Raw genomic sequence first — 25,000 nt, forward strand, 5'->3', positions numbered from 1 at the left:
TCATGATAAACTTAATCTGCAAACAGAATCATTCTCAGAGACTGATGATGTTGAGGCAGCTCAAACGGTAAACAAAGCAGGAGTCGAACGATGAGTATTGATGTCATGTTTTTGAGCCAAGAAAAAAAGATTTTCAAATCACTCTCTGCATGGAAGCCATGTGAATAAGACACGATCAATAATGTGTAAAACTTGTAATCTGTCCATGCACAGCACTCATCTCAATAAGTTAGAAAGTTAAGTAAATAATGAGCTAAGATAACATTAGTCTCTCTCTCTCCTGAAGCAAATCCCTTAAAATAAAACCATTTATGAACTCTCAGCAAACGTCTTCTTATGTGCTATTTCTTCATGAAGAGAAAAACATTTCTATAGCAACCACTAGATGACAAAGCAATAATGAAGAGAATAAAAGAGCCTGTATAAATACATCACATGTATGCATAAAAAGTAGTGATGGGACGATTTCAATATTCTCCCCCCCCCTCCCCGATTCCGATACAATTACAGATTCCGATTCTTTATAAATTTCTAAATATTTAATCATAAAATTGTTAATTTTTTTAATAATTAGTATAAAAATTCATGTTAAATGTGCAGATATTTTCTCAAACGTGGAAATACCCTTGCGGGATCGTGATCTATAGATTTTAGATTTACTGGTAATTTCAAATCAATATTTGTTTTATTATTACTATCAGCAGTGAAAGATTTTGCTTTAAACAAAATCAAATAAAAAAGACAATTAAAAGAATCGTTTTTGGCATCATAAAATAGGCACAAATTTTCCGATTCTGATAACCCCCCCCCCCCGTCTTGATTTTTTTGATTCCCAATTCCAATTAATTATTCCAACACTAATAAAAAAAACTTTCTTTTGTTATTGAAAATGTAACACTGGATCGAAATGGTAAAGCAGAAACCTTCCTTTGTCTACGATATAAATCGAGTTGGAAAAATATCTGACAAAAGAATGAATAGGAGTTTGGTCACATGTCTGAAAACATTTCATAATGTTAATTTAAACATATTAGAAAACCAAAAATGTTATGAAATATTTTATTAATTGATGAAAATCATTTTACTTTTTAAAAACATATTTTATACTTTTAATTTTTCTGATGGTATTAAGCCTCGAGTGGTCAGCCCTTCGTGTAGAAAGAAAAAGAATATGTTCGGTGTTGTTGACAGTTGTTATAAGTCTGAAGTTAATGCGTATGGTTTGGCTTGAATTTTAAATAAGAGTTTTGTTCACATCTATGAAGGTTAATTTTTCTCTTTTAGTGAGGAGCTGATCCCTCAGGGTTTATAATACTAGAAAAATAGAGAGGAAAGGAAAAGTAAAAAACTCCAGTCTTCTTTGAAAAAAATGTATTACAGCGAAAGTTTTGAACAAAATAAAAAAAATGACTTTAATCAATTAAAATATTTCATAATATTTTAGGGTTTTTTTCCTAATATTTTCAAAATAAAACAATGCACAGTAGAACCCCGGGATACGGTGGCCTTAGGATACGTTTTTTTTTTCAGGTTACAATGTGGAACACAATGTTTTTTCTTGCCCCTGGTTACGGTATTTCCCCGCTTTACGGTGTTATTTATAATGTTATTTAATTATATACATGTGTATTATATACTGTACTGTATTTTTTAACTAATTTTTAATGCCGTATTCCGGGGTTTTACTGTATATGTTTTTAAAAAGATATGTGGGTGGAAAGCATTGACTTTGGTGCTCCGGAAGACAAGGAGAGTGGCAGACCAGTAAGAGAGAAGGAGCCTGATAGCGAAACAGATTTGTTGGGAGATGGATCAGCAAGCAAAATCCGAAATTTGGTTTATTCGTAAAGATTTTCAATAAAAAATATGAAAGCATCGTTTTTATAAAAAAGACATTGTTCATTGTACAACTCTCGTCTTGCTGAGAAACGAAAGGACAAATTGATCGTTTCTTTTACATTCGAAACTTTAGATTAACCAGACAAAGATTGCTTGAGTGATTACATTACACTAGTAAATGGTCCTGAATGCTCCTGTGGCATGACACTGTTTCAGGAGCTAATGATGGTGATCGGTTTTATAAAAGACAAAATGACAGGTATGGTCAAAGGGAAAGTTGAAAATGATAGGCACCGTCAGGGAAAAATTGATGGACAGTGTCAGTAGAAAAATGGAAAGAACAGTACAGGAAAAATGAATAACACGATCGAAGGCAGCACCGAATGGCACGATTGGAGGTGGCACCGAACGGCACGTTCGGAGGCAGCACCGGACAGCACGTTCGACGTAACATGGAGGGAACGTTTGACATAAAGGGCGTGGTGAAAGGAAAAATGAAGGGTATGTTTAATGGCAACATGAAAGACACAGGCAAACAAACAATGGTCGAAGGTAAAGGCAAAATTAAGTTCACGACTAAATACAAAGTAAAGAACATGCACAAACAATTAATCTTGAAATCTTTTTTTTCAAAAACTGACCACTTTTGTCTGCAGTTCCACCTCTAACGACACGAGCAATGATCACAGACTCCCCAACATTCTTTACTGTAGCACCCTGTAATGAAAAAGAAAATTGTTAACATGATTTTGGTTTATAGATACTGATAAATAGGGACATGAAAAAAAAAACAATTTATGCAAATCAGGTTTGGAAAGATAATCTGATTATATTATTTGAATGTGATAACATGGACTGTCGATTCCCTTTAAATAAAAATAATATTAATTACCGACTATGAATAACCAATAACATTGATGAGATGTTCATGCACACGTCTGTGCGTGCCTCCTCCTTTTCTATTCACTACTGAACATGTAACAGGTAAAAAGAAATGGCAAATCGGGTAAGTGGTGTCAGAAGAGTCCGATTCTAGATTTTTGTTTCTTCATACAAAATGAATATTTTATTCTGACTATCCAGTTCTTCTTGGTATATCTCTATCTTCATAAAGTATTCAATAACAGGAAGTCAAGATATTGCATACACACCAAAGTTGACTGCTTTTTTCTGATTTATATATATATATATATATATATATATATATATATATATACATACGTGTGTGTGATTCATATATATATATGTGTCTGTGTATATATATTAAATAAAAGATGAAGAATAAAAGTTATATATAACTTTATTATATCATCAGAACAATAAGACAAATCAAAAGGGGAAACTTAGGAAAAGAAATCTTTTTATGCCATGTCATTTCGAAGCTGAATGCTTCTCATCAAAAGAGAAGGGCCAAAATTATAGAAAAATACAAATATAGATAAAAACCGGCTTTATAACATTAAGATATAAAATGAGAAGGATAGAATAGGATAATGTGGCAAGAAATAATAAAGAAATATTAAAAGTAGGTACAAAATATATGAGTAAATCGGAAGGGTAGTATATATGTAGGTAATAGTAAAAAGAAAAATCATCTAACACAAGGTAGCTATCAAGATAAACCTTTGTGCTTTTTTTTTTTTTTTCACCCCTCTTTTTTTCACCTTTTTTATCGCGCCGGGAAACGTCCAGAAGCAATCAGCTTTGATCAATCTGGACAATTGGGAGCTGGTTTCCCCTCCCCAACATCTGTTGGAGGAAAAAACAGTCAAATTTGGGTAAACAAACCCAAACACTGCCTCGCAGCTAACTGCTTGACTTCTATTTGACCTTCTTATTTAGGTCAAATGGAAGCAGCAGAGTTTTTTATTGCGGACACCTGTTTTTAATAGTTAAATAAATTCAAACGTGTCTGTTGTATGTTGCGGTGGCCCAATGGTTAACGTCACACAGTTTTTTTTTCACACTTTAATTTCCATCTTTGCCTCAAGGGTTCGGGTTCGATCCTCATACTCACCTACCAAAACTTTTTTTTTTATTTTACCCTTGGCTTCATAGGTTAACATCTTTCCTCAAGGCCATTGGCCATTAACATTAAGAATTGAAGGGAATTAAGTACTTATAAATGTCATGTCTGTGGATATTCACAGTAAACAGTCAAAGTATTCAATGACAGGAAAGAATATCGCATTCACACCAAAGTTTGCTACTTTTTCTCAATATATATATATATATATATATATTAAATGAAAGATGAGGAATAAAAGTTAAATATAACTTTATTATATCATCAGAACAATAAGGAAAATTAAAAAGGGGAAATTTAAGAAAGGAAACCTCTTTAAGCCATGGCATTTCGAACCTAAATGCTTCTCATCAAAAGAGAAGGGTCAAAATTATAGAAAAATACAAATATAGATGAAAACCGGCTTTATAACATTAAGATATAAAATGAGAAGGATAAGATAATGTGGCAAGAAATAATAAAGAAATATTAAAAGTAGGTACAAAATATATGAGTAAATCGGAAGGGTAGTATATATGTAGGTAATAGTAAAAAGAAAAATCATCTAACACAAGGTAGCTATCAAGATAAACCTTTGTGTCTATATATATATATATATATATATATATAATAAAACATCTGTATTTTAAGATTTTCAAATACAAAAACATACAAATGTTAGTAGGAGCAGAGACTTACCTATAAGTTACAATTGGAATTGTAACTTATAGGTAAGTCTCTGCTCCTACTAACATTTGTATGTTTTTGTATTTGAAAATTTTAAAATACAGATGCTTTATTATTTGTACACACTAGGAATTCTTGCACAGTTCATAACCAATGAGCATTCACTAGCAATAACCTGTAGTGCTCTCTGGAGTTTGAGTGACAACAAGTCTTCTCAAATTTCCAGTACTGCCCACCTTAATAACCAGCTCGGATGGTTTAATGTTATCGCAACAGCAGTTTATCCTTGATCTCTTGTTGGCATTGGCCATTGGTATTCCCTGGTATCTGTGTGGCAAAGAGCCTCTCCAAGGTACCAGCACCCTCTGCACCCTTATAGTGGAGGTTTGGTTAATGTTCTATGCCGTTCTGGATCCTTCACGACACTTTGTGCAATCTGATGTAGGCACCATTAAAAAAATTTATTTTTAGTTGGGGGTGGGCGTGGTTAACTTACTATTTTAAGGTTTCGATTTTCTTGTTCTTTTGTGGTAGTATTTTGTTTTTGCTTTATTTCTATTGCTGCATTCAAGATATTGGTTAGTTATATGGGTTGGCTTCCACATTCTAGGATTTAATTTAAGATTTCAACCGTTTTCATTATTGCTATCCATTGTATCTTCTCAATATTATTATTGAGATAATAATATTATATTATAATATCATTATCATCATTATTATTATTATTAGTAGTAGTATAAGTAGTAGTAGTATTATATATAAGGCTCACTCTTAAACTAATTAAGTTATTGACATAAATGTTCACGCACAGCAGCTAGGGGCAATGATTCTGATTCTAGAAAAAGTCTTAAATGTAACACTTAAAGTTAAAAAGGTCGTAAGAAAAAATTGAAATCCAGAGAATCTTGATTAATTTGTTTCTAATGACTATGGATAAAATTCAATGCAAATCTGAAAATATCAAATGGGAGGTTTTCCTCATTATTATGTTCTGAAAACCCCTTTGAAATATTACAAAGAAACTGAAATTTGGGGAATATTTATTAAGTGACGTCTAATACCTATTGTTGGTAGACGTTTACCAGATTCCTCCTCCCCTCCTACCTCTAAATTTCACAATTTTCACTTTAAACTTTTTTTTGGTTAATCTCATCGATTACAGACTTAACTTTCAAATTTGAAAAAAAAAAAAGATTTTGAAAAAATTTTTTTAATGAATTTTAATTGGGGGATCAGTTTTCGATTATAATATTCTACTAAATTTTTTTTTTTTTTTTTTTTTTTACAAAGGCATCACAACGTTATCAAGGCCCAGAGGCCACTCAAGGATAAGGGTTAAAGAGTGTACAGTAGAAGTTGGTCAATATAGTAATCATTAGTAATGAAAATTTGGTAAATTTAATAACTTATATGGAACGGCTCATCAAGAACTTATTTACCTTAGACTTGAACACAACCATATTGTAGTCAGCCGGAAAGCAGGAAAACGGAAGACAATTCCACAGGCGTGCAGTTCTAAGAAAGAAGCTTTGTTCATGGAATCTATGTTTAGGTTTAGGCACAGATAAAGAGTGGGGGAAATTATTGATAGTGTTTACAGCTAGACGAGTGTTTCTTGTGAAAGTTTGGCGAGGGGGGACCATAGATTGAAGCTCAGTTGAACACTTTCCATGAAAATAACGATACATCAGAGACAAACTCGCAACATCTCTTCTGTGAGATAGAGGTTGTAAGGAGGAGAAAAGGACATCTCCTACGAGGCTACGAAGTCTATTTTGAACTCTATCAAGGCAGGACAAGTCCTTTCTAGCAGCTCCTGCCCAGATGTGGCAACAGTATTCCATCCTTGGACGTACCTGGCTCTTATATAGATAGAGAATAGCATCAGCAGTGAGATATCTACTGGATCGATAGAAAGATCCCACCATTTTTCCAGTGGCCTTGGCAACAGATTTGATATACGTGTTCCATTTAAGATCAGGAGTAATGGTCAAGCCCAGAAGCTTGTCAAAACTTGAGGCCTCCTGAAGACGAGAGCCATTCATTTCAATTGATGACAAATGTGGATTAAAATGTTGATGATGTAAAGAGAGAAGCTTGGTTTTAGATGCATTAAAAGTAACCAGCCACTCCTTTCCCCATTGTACTACATGCTCAAGATCAGAGGAGAGAGAATTGGAGAGTACTTGCTCGTTTACTGTCTTAGATGTGGTACCATAAATGGTAGTGTCGTCAGCATAAATGTCTACAAATGATGTAAGGATATGATTTGGAAGATCATTAATGTAGATCAGGAAAAGAGTTGGGCCCAGGATGGATCCCTGAGGGACACCGGCATTAATACTGTGAGCTTCTGATTTTTGCCCCTCAACTACTACTCTTATGAACCTATCAGAAAGAAATGATTTAATAATTGAGAAGACTTTTCCAGCTATACCATAGCTAGCGATCTTATGAAGTAAACCTTTATGCCATACCCTATCAAAGGCTTTAGATATGTCAAGAGCAATTGCCCTAGAAAGATTGCCACCGTCGAGAGATTTGCTAATCCTATGCGATATAACTGTAAGGACATCTGCTGTAGATCTAGCAGAACGGAAACCATATTGAGTGTCACTAAGAAGGTTATTTTTGTTGAGATGTTTGATTACTTCTGTATTTAACACAGATTCTAGCAACTTACTCATGACGCACAGGAGACTTATTGGCCTGTACTGAGAGGGGGATGAGCGATCACCTGAATTCTTAAATACAGGGCATACTGATGAGATTTTCCAGGGAGATGGGAAACTATTCTCCTTAAGACAACGTTTAAACAGTTTTGTAAGTATGGGCGCTAGTTCAGGTTGAAGTTTTTTGAGTACTATAATTGGAATACCATCAGGGCCAGTTGCTTTACTGGAATCAAGGTTTTTGATTAGCTTGGCAACATCACGTACAGATATACGTATATCACATAGCGTGTTTTCTGATACAGGAGGAAATATTGGGGGTTGGCGGTCTTGGTCGCAAAGGGTAGAATTAGCTGCAAAGTTCTTGACAAAGAGTTTGGCTTTGTCTGATGCTGACGAGATTACCTCAGGTCCATTGATAATAGTTGGGATGGAGCACACGCTTCTGTTCAGGATTCTGTTTGCTATTTGCCAAAACTGGTGGGAACCAAGCCGCTGCTCAGCTACTTTGGACTTAACAGATTGAGCAAACAACTCTCTTGCGTTCCTTATTACTTTCTTACAATGGTTGCTGGCAGTCCTGAAAACGGCTTTAGTTTCCATACATCTATTACGTTTGAAGCAGTGGAAAAAGTGATTTCTGTGCGCAATGGCAGCAGCACATTCTGGAGAGAACCATGGCTGGCTGTTAGGTTTTTGCTGAAACTTTTTAGAGGGTATGAAATGGTCAATACCTACAATTAAGCATTCAGTTAGGTCTAATACTATAGAGGACACATCCTTTTTAAACATGGAATGCATACACAACATCTACCAAAAAATAGTGGCTCTTTCAGGTGACCGGTGAATATTCCTGTCTAAAAAAAAGAGTTACAAGGGAACTTATTTTTTCAAATTTTTTTTTAAATCTGAAATTTAAATCTGTAATCAATGAGATTAAGTGGAAAAAAAAGTTAAAGTAAAACTTGTGGAATTTAGAGGTGGGAGGAGGGCAATCTAGTAGACGTCTGCCGTATTGTTAAAATGTCTCAAAAATCAGGAGTGTCTGAATTTTCACAAAGGACTTCCTCTACCTTTTTTTTTTTAATCTCATTGCATAAAACTAAATTAAACTAAATATAGTGCACATTACTCACCCAGTTAATTAGTTTAGGAGTGAATCCTATACATAAAAAAATATAAACATATACCTAACGTTATATAAACATAAACAAGCAGTTGCATCTTTCATTTCTAAAGAGGAAATAAAGAGATTACTAGTGAATCTGTCTTATCTTTTAAATGGGAGAATTTTCACAACTTCAACCTCTGAAGGAATAATTTTCCGGTGATCTAATTCGAGCTGCTGCAAAAGAACAGCTAAATTAAAAAATAAGTAGCAGCATCCCAATTATAGCGTGGAACTCTGTTCCGTCTGCCTGCTTCTCACCTGACTACAACTTGGATGTCTTCAAGTCCAACGTTAACAAATTCCTAATGAACCGCCCCCTTAAGTAAACACTTCATCAAATCTCCACACTAACGTACTGTACTTGCAATAACCCTTATCCCTGAGTGGCTTCCCGGCCTTGATTAGTGGTGATCAACGTGTAAAAAAAAAAAAAAAAAAAAAAGCACAAAATAAATCCATTTTTAAACATCATGAGCTTTTACTTTTTATGGCCATTGGTCAGTCATGTCTGTCGACCAGTCAGCTGCTGCTGATTTTCTAATGCACATCACAAAGCCAGCAAATAAATCAGCTGCCTGAATGCTAATCATTGAAAATGTCAATTCTGACATTTATAACATTGTATAATTTGTTAGTGTCTCATCAGGATCAGCACTAATTAAATATTTTTTAGTTTTGGAAAAAAAAAAAAAAAAAAAAAAACAAAAAAACTTGGTCACATTTTTTAAAACATTATGTAAGTTTAATTTGAAAATTTAGAAAATCGAATAATTTTATATAAGGAAATTTATAGAAGGCAATACAATGCAGAGGTGTAACGGATAAACTAAAACTGAAGTAAATTATGATATTTAATGGTGGAATAAACCATGAACATTCATTGTTATCAATCCAGTGTATATGCATTAAAAAAAGAAAAAAAATTATATTCTATACTTGCATTGTGTTCTTACATGATTGGATAGAAGTTCAATATTGTATGATATTTCAGGAAATTTTCCTTCATCACATATATGTATTGTACATTCAATATTGTATAATATTTTGTGAAAAACCTTTGTCACTTGTGTTCGCCTTTAGTTCAAACGTACATAAAGATAAATCTGCATAGCTTATCCCACCGTTGTCTTAATTTATTTCAATTTATGTGTATCCGTTATGTTTGTCCTTTATATACACACTAAACAATGCTTTAAGTAAACTACATTAACTTCTTAATTTTATGTTTTATTAAATGATTAAAATCATTTTCCGGGGGGGGGGGTTACGAGACTTTCACTGCAAAAACAACTTATTCATAGAAGTCTTCTTCTACGAATAAGTTGTTTTTATAATGAAAGATTTTTTTTTTTTCTAAATTTTCAAATTAAATTTTTCAGTTTTAATTTTTCTCTTTCAGATTTTTCACACTTGAGGGAACATTTAAAATAAAATTATCCTGAACATTTTTTTTAATTTATTTTTATTTTTTTTATAGTTTTGTGATTATTTGATTTTGGCGTCTGAAGACCAAATTATAGTGATTAAGTGTTTTATCAAAATGAGGGTTATCATTTGTTTGCCAAAGTCTTCTCTTTGTTCATCGAAACCTGTTGATCATGTGACTGGTTCCAAATCGCCTTTTAATTTATGGGATGTGTTTTTTTTTTGCATCGACAAAAATTCAAATATTTGAATTTCGGTTTTAGTAAAACTGCACCTAATCGCTTCAGTAATTTTCTATTGTCCCTTTTCTGTGCTCTCCTCAACAACAATTGCTGTGTGCTGTAGTTGCCTCTTATGCTTCTCTTATGGTTCTCATCATGGCTGTGTCATCATCTCTCATATTGGCATCTGCTGAGAGCGAGTACTGGTTCGCAAGCATAAAAAATTTTAACAAGAGAATTCACTAGAGAAAACAAAAGGCTCTGACACATTCTGCAGATATCCGTCATATTCTTCATGTGTGCACGTGATACTATCAATCCTCTAAACGCTAACGTCCACATTTTGTTAGTCTATCAAAGGTTCTTCTTTGTCAGTTGACATCAGCTTATCCTGATCTCCTAAAGCTCTTTCGATCTGGTCCAAGCTGCAACCTGCTGTCAACTGTCACAAACTTAAGACTATTCATAACCCCCTCTCCTAAAATATCTGTAAACTGTCATTAACTGTTGCAAAACATACTCCCACCCTAAAACTGTCTGTAAACTAACTCTAAATATACTGGCTTCTATGGCCGGTCCTTCGTCTCAGTTACTGCCACACCTTGATTAACAATCCTATTTTTGAACGCTTGTGTGAACCAGCTCACTGTCTTTCTACCAATCTTACTACTTATAGCATTGTTCCCCTAATCAACTATTTTCTCTTTATGTAATATTTTTACTCTCTGTTTTTCTTCTTTTTTGAATCACTTCCTAACACATTGGAGGGGGGGCATCGATTGTATCACACTTTTCATTTTCCATTTTTGTTGAGTATTGCTTTTCATCCTGCAAACGGGAAGTAAAGAAAAAGAAAAAAAAGGTAGTAATCTTAAAAAAAAAATTCATATGCAATCTCAACGCCATCGTTACATGTGTTCCAAACTTACCAATGGTTCTCCGGTTTTTTCTAAGTGGACAATCTTCACGGTACCTTCCCCATAATCTTTAAATGGATACTCCTCGATTGCTGGCTCAGGCTGAACATCTGATACATCGGCATTTTCTGACAACTTATCGTGAATTTTTAATAAATTCTGAAAGGAAAAAAATTAGTTGGTATTTATGCAATTTACAGATCATGCTACTTTTTCAAATAGATTTCTCAAGTTTAATTCAATTTTTACAGTATCTTTTGTTTATTAAATTGTTAGGTGAAAGTACGGAACAGATACAAAGCATCCTTCCTTCCCCATGTTAAGAATCAGTTTCCAAATAAGTACCAATGAGTTAACGTTCATTCCTTTTATGTTGATTGGTTGTTGGGTTTTATGGCATGTCAACTGTTTTGGGGTCATTTTATACGGAAACCGTACATATCTCTTGTATACAATCGGTCTGCCGCTTAGTTTTTTTTTGTAGGGGTATATTTTGTAAAGAAAAAAATCTGAAACGATACCATCATGATCATTATCATACTCAGTTTAACGTGACCATACCATCAAAGAATAGAAAGCCAAGGAATACTGGCATCGATAGGAAAAGGAAATAAAGATACATTATTCAGAGTTACTTGCAACTTCTTAAAAAAATTAAGTTCTGATTAGTTAAACCTTTTGAAAGAAATTCAATTGAAAATTCAAAGTTATCTACGTTGCAGGGTTCTCTTCCTTTAGGAGATCAAAACCTTTTCAAAATCTCGTCACTTGTGTCTACATGAAAAAAAAAGACAAAAAAAAAAAAGACACGTGTATTTCTCTCTTATTTCAAAGTGTGATCGTCATGACAGCTTAGTAGTAAAAAGTCAGGGTGCATAATAATTTGATCCAAGGTCCAAATCATCAGACTGGTAGTATGGTTTGTTCATGTATATAGAAATACAAAACATATGTCTATAAATTAGAAAAAACTACTTTATATATATCATATGGAAGATTAGAGTTTCATGCATTGTTCTTGTTGGCAATATGTTCTTTTTGATAGGTCAGACATACAACGCACGTGTGGGAGAAACAGAGAGAGAGAAGGTCGGGCACATAACGTGTGTGAGAGAGAGAAGGTCAAGAATACGTACGTACGTGTGAGAGAGAGAGAGAGAGAGAGAGAGAGAGAAAGCGCCAGGCATATGATGCGAGAAAGAGAGAGAAAGGTCAGGCATACGACAATAGAGAGAGAGAGAGAGAGGTCAGGCATACGACGAGAGAGAGGGAGAAAGAGAGGTCAGGCATACGACGAGAGAGAGGGAGAAAGAGAGGTCAGACATACAGCGAGAGAAAGGGAGAAAGAGAGGTCAGACATACGACGAGAGAGAGGGAGAAAGAGAGGTCAGGCATACGACGAGAGAGAGGGAGAAAGAGAGGTCAGGCATATGAAGAGAGAGAAAGAAAGAGAGGTCAGGCATATGATGCGAAAGAGAGAAGGTCAGGCATATGACGTGAGAGAGAGAGAGAAGGTCAGGCATATGACGTGAGAGAGAGAGAGAGAAGGTCAGGCATATGACGTGAGAGAGAGAGAAGGTCAGGCATATGACGTGAGAGAGAGAGAAGGTCAGGTATATGACGTGAGAGAGAGAGAGAAGGTCAGGTATATGACGTGAGAGAGAGAGAAGGTCAGGTATATGACGTGAGAGAGAGAGAAGGTCAAGCATATGACGTGAGAGAGAGAGAGAAGGTCAGGTATATGACGTGAGAGAGAGAGAGAGAGAGGGTCAGACATATGACGTGAGAGAGAGAGAAGGTCAGGTATATGACGTGAGAGAGAGAGAGAAGGTCAGGCATATGACGTGAGAGAGAGAGAGAGAGAAGGTCAGGTATATGACGTGAGAGAGAGAGAGAAGGTCAGGTATATGACGTGAGAGAGAGAGAAGGTCAGGCATATGACGTGAGAGAGAGAGAGAAGGTCAGGTATATGACGTGAGAGAGAGAGAGAAGGTCAGGTATATGACGTGAGAGAGAGAGAGAGAGAGAGAGAGAGAGAGAGAGGGTCAGACATATGACGTGAGAGAGAGAGAGAAGGTCAGGTATATGACGTAAGAGAGAGAGAAGGTCAGGCATATGACGTGAGAGAGAGAGAGAAGGTCAGGCATATGACGTGAGAGAGAGAGAGAGAGAGAGAAGGTCAGGCATATGACGTGAGAGAGAGAGAGAGAGAGAGAAGGTCAGGCATATGACGTGAGAGAGAGAGAAGGTCAGGCATATGACGTGAGAGAGAGAGAGAAGGTCAGGCATATGACGTGAGAGAGAGAGAGAAGGTCAGGCATATGACGTGAGAGAGAGAGAGAGAAGGTCAGGCATATGACGTGAGAGAGAGAGAGAGGTCAGGCATATGACGTGAGAGAGAGAGAGAGGTCAGGCATATGACGTGAGAGAGAGAGAGAGAGAGAGAGAGAGAGAGAGGTCAGGCATATGACGTGAGAGAGAGAGAGAGAGAGAGAGAGAGAGAGAGAGAGAGAGAGAGAGGTCAGGCATATGACGTGAGAGAGAAGGTCAGGCATATGACGTGGGAGAGAGAGAAGGTCAGGCATATGACGTGGGAGAGAGAGAAGGTCAGGCATATGACGTGGGAGAGAGAGAAGGTCAGGCATATGACGTGGGAGAGAGAGAGAAGGTCAGGCATATGACGTGGGAGAGAGAGAGAGAAGGTCAGGCATATGACGTGAGAGAGAGAGAGGTCAGGCATATGACGTGAGAGAGAGAGAGAGGTCAGGCATATGACGTGAGAGAGAGAGAGAGGTCAGGCATATGACGTGAGAGAGAGAGAGGTCAGGCATATGACGTGAGAGAGAGAGAGGTCAGGCATATGACGTGGGAGAGAAGGTCAGGCATATGACGTGGGAGAGAAGGTCAGGCATATGACGTGGGAGAGAAGGTCAGGCATATGACGTGGGAGAGAGAGAGAAGGTCAGGCATATGACGTGGGAGAGAGAGAGAAGGTCAGGCATATGACGTGGGAGAGAGAGAGAGGTCAGGCATATGACGTGAGAGAGAGAGAGAGAAGGTCAGGCATATGACGTGAGAGAGAGAGAGAGAAGGTCAGGCATATGACGTGAGAGAGAGAGAGAGAGAAGGTCAGGCATATGACGTGAGAGAGAGAGAGAGAGAAGGTCAGGCATATGACGTGAGAGAGAGAGAGAGAAGGTCAGGCATATGACGTGAGAGAGAGAAGGTCAGGCATATGACGTGAGAGAGAGAGAGAAGGTCAGGCATATGACGTGAGAGAGAGAGAGAAGGTCAGGCATATGACGTGAGAGAGAGAGAAGGTCAGGCATATGACGTGAGAGATAGAGGTCAGGCATATGACGTGAGAGATAGAGAAGGTCAGGCATATGACGTGAGAGATAGAGAAGGTCAGGCATATGACGTGAGAGATAGAGAAGGTCAGGCATATGACGTGAGAGATAGAGAAGGTCAGGCATATGACGTGAGAGAGAGAGAGAGAGAAGGTCAGGCATATGACGTGAGAGAGAGAGAAGGTCAGGCATATGACGTGAGAGAGAGAAGGTCAGGCATATGATGTGGGAGTGAAAAGGTCAGGCATATGACGTGAGAGAGAAAAGGTCAGGCATACAGGAAGTGAGGGAGAAAAATAACGAATTAGGGATGTACTGACATGGAGGAGAGAAAAAGGAGGATATACTGATATAGGGAAAGAGAAAGAGGAAAGCATTCAGAGGGAGTTAAAATACTTTTCATTAATAAAGATCAATAAAATAATGAATTTTTTTGTTGCATAATTATTCAAACATTGCAGACATTTAAACGACAACTGCAGTTTGAAATCAAATAAAATATTAGTAGCAGTTTTGGCTGAATTAAGAAAAGTTGAGACATTTTAAAATGTGCTTCAAAATCTCATGTCAAATCTCAGCAAACGTACTTGGCAATGCAGCAAGAGTGACCTCCCCCACTCCCACCCCCACACACAAATAAGAACGAGGAAAAGAAAACTGATCGCACTTCCAATTGCCAGAAAGCAATTTAAAAGAAGTTATGATAGAAGATAAGTCACGTCGATTCTCATAATTTCGTTTTTTGGCCAATTGACAATAAAATGCCGGTTTTGAAGAGCAGAGAATTGTTATAATCAAACAAACATCATATGACTATAAAATATACCTGAAGAGAATGAAGAAGACAGTGCTTAGCGTAGTTTTTCTTATGTAGTGCGTCTTCAATGTGAAGAATATGCTGCTTACTTAAGATATTTTTAATGTCAGAGGAATTACTTCCCTTTAATGTATATACAGGAAGTGAAGACTATTTAAGGCGGACATGCTTAATGCTCACGGTGTAAAGTAAATGTCTGAAGACTGTGTGAAACTAAGTTCTGATGCCTTATGTTGATGTTTCCAGAGATATTCACTGGTACACTTCTTTCAGATTGAGCAGCCAGCAGGTCTGCCTTAAATAGTCTCCACTTTCTGTATATACATTAAAGTAATTCATCTGATATTAAAAATATCTTCTTAATTAAGCAGCATAATAATAATTGGTTGGGAAATTTTGTCCCATTCTGTATTTTCTCCTGACTTAGATCGCTTGGATTATCACTTATTTAGATGGCCTTAGGACGGTGAGAGGAGATCGAACTGCCATGATTGGGTAAAAGTATTAAGTATTTTTTTTTCTATTGCGTTCTTAGTCTTAAATAATAAAAAGGAACGTTTGGCGATACATAACCAATAATTTAAGTTTGCAGGGCAACCTTAGCATGTACCAAAAAAAAAAAAAAAAAAAAAAAAAAGAATTGAAGTCAGGAGGGGGTCAAATGTTGCTAGAAACGGATGTCACATCACATGACACAAAATGGGTGAGTAAAGAGTTCGTAAGGAAGCTTGGGTCATACAGCACATATAAAAGAATGGCGTAAGAATTCAATTATAAATCAAAGGGGCTAAGGCTCCGGATGTCTGCAAACCCAGAATACCATCTCCCCTCTGCACTAGCAGAAAAAAGGGTGACATCAACAACTTAATAAAGGGTCTTTCGCTAAATTCAGAGTATTCTTTTCTTTAATTGTTGTAAGATTTTGATTTCAGTGAGAACGTACCCCCCAAAGATGATCCGAGATGAATTACTTCAGTCAGAGGAGGAGTGGTGACAAGATAATGATATTGTGTTAATTTGCAGTCAACAATAAACATTTATTTGATCATGACATACGAGACATTAGAGGGGAAGTATGTGAATAAGCACGTTGAAACCCCAGTCCTTGTTACATCACTGAAGTTAAGCAACACTATACCTTGCCAGTATCATATGGGTGACCATTTTGGAATACTAGGCGCTGTATATATGTAGCTATGTATAATAATACTACTTGAGAGAGCTGGAAGTCCTTGCCTTGCACAGTTCCGGATGACCCTTGGTGAAAGTGTAGCAGTGTAGCACCTATTAACCTCTCTAATATTCGAAAGGGTTACTATATAAGGATTAGATAAAGCTCTGCAGTCGTGGTGAAGGTAATTCATCTAAGAGGAAGAAACTGATGACCCCCCCCCCAAAAAAAAAAAAAAAACTCGGTAGAAAGCATCTGTCAATCCTGTAAAGCAATCTTCTAATGTTGGTGTCTCAAAGAAAACACTCGCTTCAAATTTGTGAAATGAGCCAGTATGGAAGTAGTAAGGCTAAAAAAACTCATCAGAATTCTCAAGTCAGTGCGCAATCTAGTTTAACCAGAAATAATGAAACATTACACACACACATACACACTTCTAACACTTTGTGGACTGTTCGGTCCTCTTTTCTTGCTTACTTGCTTAAATCTTGTCTTGGACCATCGGGCGATTCCATTATTTAAAAAAAGGATAACAGGTGATTCTATATATACAGTATAACTCCTATAATTTGAACATCCGCTTCGTTCAAATTAGAGGATGCTGTTCAAGTTTCTTGATAAAAAAAAATGTGCTGCGGTTAATTTTAATTTCCTAAGAATTAAGAAATAGTAAATGAAATTCATTGTTATATGATACTTCAAGTATATATTAAGTTGAGTTTACGATATATTGCAAGTAAGAATTGTTAAATATCATTACCAGGAACAAAAACATTGAAAATAAATTGAATCTACTCTTACTTGTTAGCTATTTATTACCTAAGTTATCATCTACAGAAATCATACATTTATGTAAAATACAGTTTTTTTTTTATTCATTTAATGAGTCTCATTGCAGTTTCTATTTTCATCGATTGAGCTCAATATCTGACTAAACCATGTAAACAGTTTTACTGCAACTCCGCATCAAATATGCTAATACAATTTCAATGACGAGACAGTTCAAGTTTAGAGAAAGTCCAGAAGAAGTCCAAATGAGAGGAAGTCCAACTTTAAAGGAAGTTCAAATTAAAGGAGTTTTACTATATATATATATATATATATATATATATATATATATATACATACACACACACACACACGTATGGACGTGGCTCAGAGGGTGACCAATTGCATATTTTGGTTCCGATTCTAGTTGATGGCACCAAGTCATATATATGTATTTAGTTTTGATCTCACTACTATATATTAGGTTCAATATAATAATCGATAGAGAATTGTTTTCAATAATACGTAATTTGCATGAATTAAAATATCATATTTAAGCGTATCTTATGACCAGGCGGCCTGCTGGTATATATATATATATATTTTTTTTTTAAAATAGTGGAATCAAAGAAGATGCAATGTTTACCTGATATAGGCAATGGTAAACTCCGATCTAATATAAATACCAAGTATTTATATAAAGATTTTTAATCCCAACCAAAAAAAAAAAAAAAAAAAAAAAAAAAACTCAATACACAAATAATAGAAAGAGGAAAGAAATTAAAACTAAGTTGAAATTTATTGTTCGACTGAATACTCCAAAAAACAATTTACAATTTTTTGGAGTATTCAGTCGAACAATAAATTTGATTGAAAATTTCAACTTACAATTTTAATTTCTTTTCTCATATATATCTTAGTCTGTCTCACTTTTTAATCACAAACTACTGGGTCGAGTTGGCTGAAATTTTGCATAGACCTTTGTTATGATAAGGTGCAGTTAACTAAGTATTATGGTATCTCTTCAATGCACAGTTAGGAGTTAGTCTCACCACAATTATTCTCACTTTTTCTATGAAACTACTGGGCCGATCCATCTGAAATTTTGTAAGGACGTTTGTTATGATAAGGTGTAGCAAACTAAGTACTATAGTATCCGTTTGATTTACAATTAGATATTTAATGCAAAAAATGAGCACAATTTGGCATAAAACACTAATTCTGAGTCAATAGGCCATAATCTTTTCACCATTTTTAACAGGCTAAAAGTTTATTATATACATATATATATATATATATTAGCCTAGGTGCCCAGCGTTGCCCGGGTATTTGAAGGGGTGTATTGAGCAAAAAAAAAAGTGGTAGTAAGCAGGCAGGCTCGAACCCATACTGCGAAGGAGAAAAAGAATGTGAGAAAAAAAAAACATGTCTTTGCCGTTGCATCCATCGCCAAACCGGAAGTGGCGAAGGTTTAAATTAAGGCTAGTCAATCCAAAAGAGGGTATGAATTTAGAAAATATCGGCGAAAAAAGCCACGAAGCCAAAAAGTGCCTAGCTGAGGGAGAAGGATTTTTTTTAGGTCATTTTTCAACATTTTTCGTCCGAAGGGTCGAACTCCTAAATTATATCGATCTCGTGAAAATCCGCCACCTTTGTGAAAAGTTTTAGGCAGACATACAAACATACATACATAAAATCATTTAAATAGAAAGGTGAGATTTATATAATAGATGTATACGTGCGTGCATGTGCGTGTGAGTGTGTGTAACATTAGCATCATCTGTAGTGAAGATTAAATCATCTTCAGAAAACCTGATTATAAGTTAATACTTTATCCGTTATTCTACTGCTAAGTAATACAAATAATAAAAACTAGCAGAACCTGTTTACAGTGAACTCTGATATATAATATATCGATGTTGGCATTCTATAGATGTTCAGCGTAAATGGAGACGTTCTGATATTATTGTAGCTCTTTTGTTAAAACTGCAAAAGTATTTATCTAGGCTAGCAGGGACGCCTGACGTATATATTATTATAGAGTTAATGTTCTATCGATTTTTATATATTACAAGACATATATATATATATATATATACACACACACACACATACATACGTGTGATATATATATATATATATATATGCATATATACATATATATATATATATATCTGCATATATATATATATATGCATATATATGCATATATATATATGCATATATATATATGCATATATATGCATATATATATATATATGCATATATATATATGCATATATATGCATATATATGCATATATATATATATATGCATATATATATATGCATATATATGCATATATATATATATGCATATATATGCATATATATATGCATATATATATATATATGCATATATATGCATATATATATATATGCATATATATATATATATATGCATATATATATATATATGCATATATATATATATATGCATATATATATATATATGCATATATATATATATGCATATATATATATATATATGCATATATATATATATGCATATATATATATATATGCATATATATATATATATGCATATATATATATATATGCATATATATATATATATATGCATATATATATATATATGCACATATATATATATATGCACATATATGCATATATATATATGCATATATATATATATATGCATATATATATATATGCATATATATATATGCATATATATATATGCATATATGCATATATATGCATATATATATATATATATATATATATATGCATATATATATATATATGCATATATATATGCATATATATATATATATATGCATATATATATATATATGCATATATATATATATATATATATGCATATATATATATATATATATGCATATATATATATATATATATATATATGCATATATATATATATATATGTATATATATGCATATATATATACATATATATGCATATATATACATATATATATATATGCATATATATATATATATATATATATATATATGCATATATATATACATATATATGCATATATATACATATATATATATATATGCATATATATATATATATATATGCATATATATATATATATATATATGCATATATATATATATATATATATATGCATATATATATATATATGCATATATATATGCATATATATATATATATATGCATATATATATATATATATGCATATATATATATATATATATGCATATATATATATATATATATGCATCTATATGCATATATATATATATATATGCATATATATATATATATGCATATGCATATATATGCATATATATGCATATATATATATATATATATATATGCATATATATATATATATATGCATATATATATATATATATGCATATATATATATATATATATGCATATATATATATATATATATGCATATATATATATATATATATGCATATATATATATATTGCATATATATATATATGCATATGCATATATATATATATATATATATGCATATATATATATATATATATGCATATATATATATATATATATGCATATATATATATATATGCATATATATATATATATGCATATATATATATATATATGCATATATATATATATATATGCATATATATATATATATGCATATATATATATATATATGCATATATATATATATATGCATATATGCATATATATATATATGCATATATATATATATATGCATATATATATATATATATGCATATATATATATATATATGCATATATATATATATATGCATATATATATATATATGCATATATATATATATATGCATATATATATATATATATATATATATATGCATATATATATATATATGCATATATATATATATATATGCATATATATATATGCATATATATATATATATATATATATGCATATATATATATATATATATATGCATATATATATATATGCATATATATATATATATATATGCATATATATATATATATATATATATATGCATATATATATATATATGCATATATATATATATGCATATATATATATATATATATGCAAATATATATATGCATATATATATATATATATATATATATATATGCATATATATATATATATATATATGCATATATATATATATATGCATATATATATATATATATGCATATATATATATATGCATATATATATGCATATATATATATATGCATATATATATGCATATATATATATATATGCATATATATATGCATATATATATATGCATATATATATATATATATGCATATATATATGCATATATATATACATATATATATATATATGCATATATATATATATGCATATATATATATATATGCATATATATATATATATATATATATGCATATATATATATATATGCATATATATATATATATATATGCATATATATATATATATGCATATATATATATATATATGCATATATATATATATATGCATATATATATATATGCATATATATATATATATGCATATATATATATATATGCATATATATATATATATGCATATATATATATATATATATGCATATATATATATATATATGCATATATATATATATATATGCATATATATATATATATATGCATATATATATATATATATGCATATATATATATATATATATATATATGCATATATATATATATATATATGCATATATATATATATATATGCATATATATATATATATATGCATATATATATATGCATATATATATATATATATATGCATATATATATATATATATATGCATATATATATATATATATATGCATATATATATATATATATATGCATATATATATATATATGCATATATATATATGCATATATATATATATATATATATGCATATATATATATATATATGCATATATATATATATGCATATATATATATATATGCATATATATATATATATATATATGCATATATATATATATATATATGCATATATATATATATATGCATATATATATATGCATATATATATATATATATATATATATGCATATATATATATCTATATATATATGCATATATATATATCTATATATATATGCATATATATATATATATGCATATATATATATATATATATATATATGCATATATATATATATATATGCATATATATATATATATATATATATATATATGCATATATATATATATATATATATATATGCATATATATATATATATATATATATATGCATATATATATATATATATATATATATATATATATATGCATATATATATATATATATATGCATATATATATATATATGCATATATATATATATATATGCATATATATATATATATATGCATATATATATATATGCATATATATATATATGCATATATATATATATATATATGCATATATATATATATGCATATATATATATATGCATATATATATATATATATGCATATATATATATGCATATATATATATATGCATATATATATATATATATGCATATATATATATATATGCATATATATATATGCATATATATATATATATATGCATATATATATATGCATATATATATATATATATGCATATATATATATATATATATATATATATATGCATATATATATATATATGCATATATATATATGCATATATATATATATATGCATATATATATATATATATATGCATATATATATATATGCATATATATATATGCATATATATATATATGCATATATATATATATATATATATATGCATATATATATATATATATATATGCATATATATATGCATATATATATATATATATGCATATATATATATGCATATATATATATATATGCATATATATATATATGCATATATATATGCATATATATATATATATATATGCATATATATATGCATATATATATATATGCATATATATATATATATGCATATATATATATGCATATATATATATGCATATATATATATATGCATATATATATATATATGCATATATATATGCATATATATATGCATATATATATATATATATGCATATATATATATATATATGCATATATATATATATATATATGCATATATATATATGCATATATATATATATGCATATATATATATATGCATATATATATATATATATATGCATATATATATATATATATATATGCATATATATATATATATGCATATATATATATATATATGCATATATATATATATGCATATATATATATATATATATATGCATATATATATATATATGCATATATATATATATATGCATATATATATATGCATATATATATATATATATATATATATGCATATATATATATGCATATATATATATGCATATATATATATATATATATATATGCATATATATATATATATATGCATATATATATATGCATATATATATATATATATATGCATATATATATATATATATGCATATATATATATATGCATATATATATATATGCATATATATATATATATATGCATATATATATATATATATGCATATATATGCATATATATATATATATGCATATATATATATATATATGCATATATATATATATATATGCATATATATATATATATGCATATATATATATATGCATATATATATGCATATATATATATATATATATATGCATATATATATGCATATATATATATATATGCATATATATATGCATATATATATATGCATATATATATATATATGCATATATATATGCATATATATATACATATATATATATATGCATATATATATATATGCATATATATATATATATATGCATATATATATATATGCATATATATATATATATGCATATATATATATATGCATATATATATATATGCATATATATATATATGCATATATATATATATATGCATATATATATATATATATATATATGCATATATATATATATATGCATATATATATATATATGCATATATATATATATATATGCATATATATATATATATATGCATATATATATATATATATATGCATATATATATATATATATATATATATATATATATGCATATATATATATATATATATGCATATATATATATATATATATGCATATATATATATGCATATATATATATATATATATGCATATATATATATATGCATATATATATATATATGCATATATATATATATATGCATATATATATATATATATGCATATATATATATATATGCATATATATATATATATGCATATATATATATATATGCATATATATATATATATATGCATATATATATATATATGCATATATATATATATATATGCATATATATATATATATGCATATATATATATGCATATATATATATATATATATATGCATATATATATATGCATATATATATATATATATGCATATATATATATATATATGCATATATATATATATATATGCATATATATATATATATATATATATATGCATATATATATATATATGCATATATATATATATATATATATATATGCATATATATATATATATATGCATATATATATATGCATATATATATATATATATATATATATGCATATATATATATATATATGCATATATATATATGCATATATATATATATATATGCATATATATATATATATATGCATATATATATATATATATATGCATATATATATATATATATGCATATATATATATATATATGCATATATATATATATATATGCATATATATATATATATATGCATATATATATATATATATGCATATATATATATATATATATGCATATATATATATATATAT

General features: G+C 29.9%; 1 protein-coding gene across 2 annotated transcripts in view; it reads right to left on the minus strand.

Moving 5' to 3' along the window:
* The window catches only part of LOC145260502 (protein PALS1-like), a 608,074-nt gene that overhangs the window by 52,067 nt on the left and 531,007 nt on the right, over positions 1-25,000 (minus strand). For both annotated transcript variants that reach the window (XM_080118617.1, XM_080118618.1), the window contains 2 exons: positions 10,950-11,096; positions 2,481-2,556 (listed from right to left, as the gene is read on the minus strand). In XM_080118617.1, the coding sequence (XP_079974743.1) occupies positions 2,481-2,556; positions 10,950-11,096 (223 nt within the window). The remainder of the gene's footprint in view (positions 1-2,480; positions 2,557-10,949; positions 11,097-25,000) is intronic.

Source organism: Euprymna scolopes, chromosome 36, assembly GCF_053919585.1.
Source record: "Euprymna scolopes isolate OS-2025 chromosome 36, ASM5391958v1, whole genome shotgun sequence".
NCBI lineage: Eukaryota > Metazoa > Mollusca > Cephalopoda > Sepiida > Sepiolidae > Euprymna > Euprymna scolopes.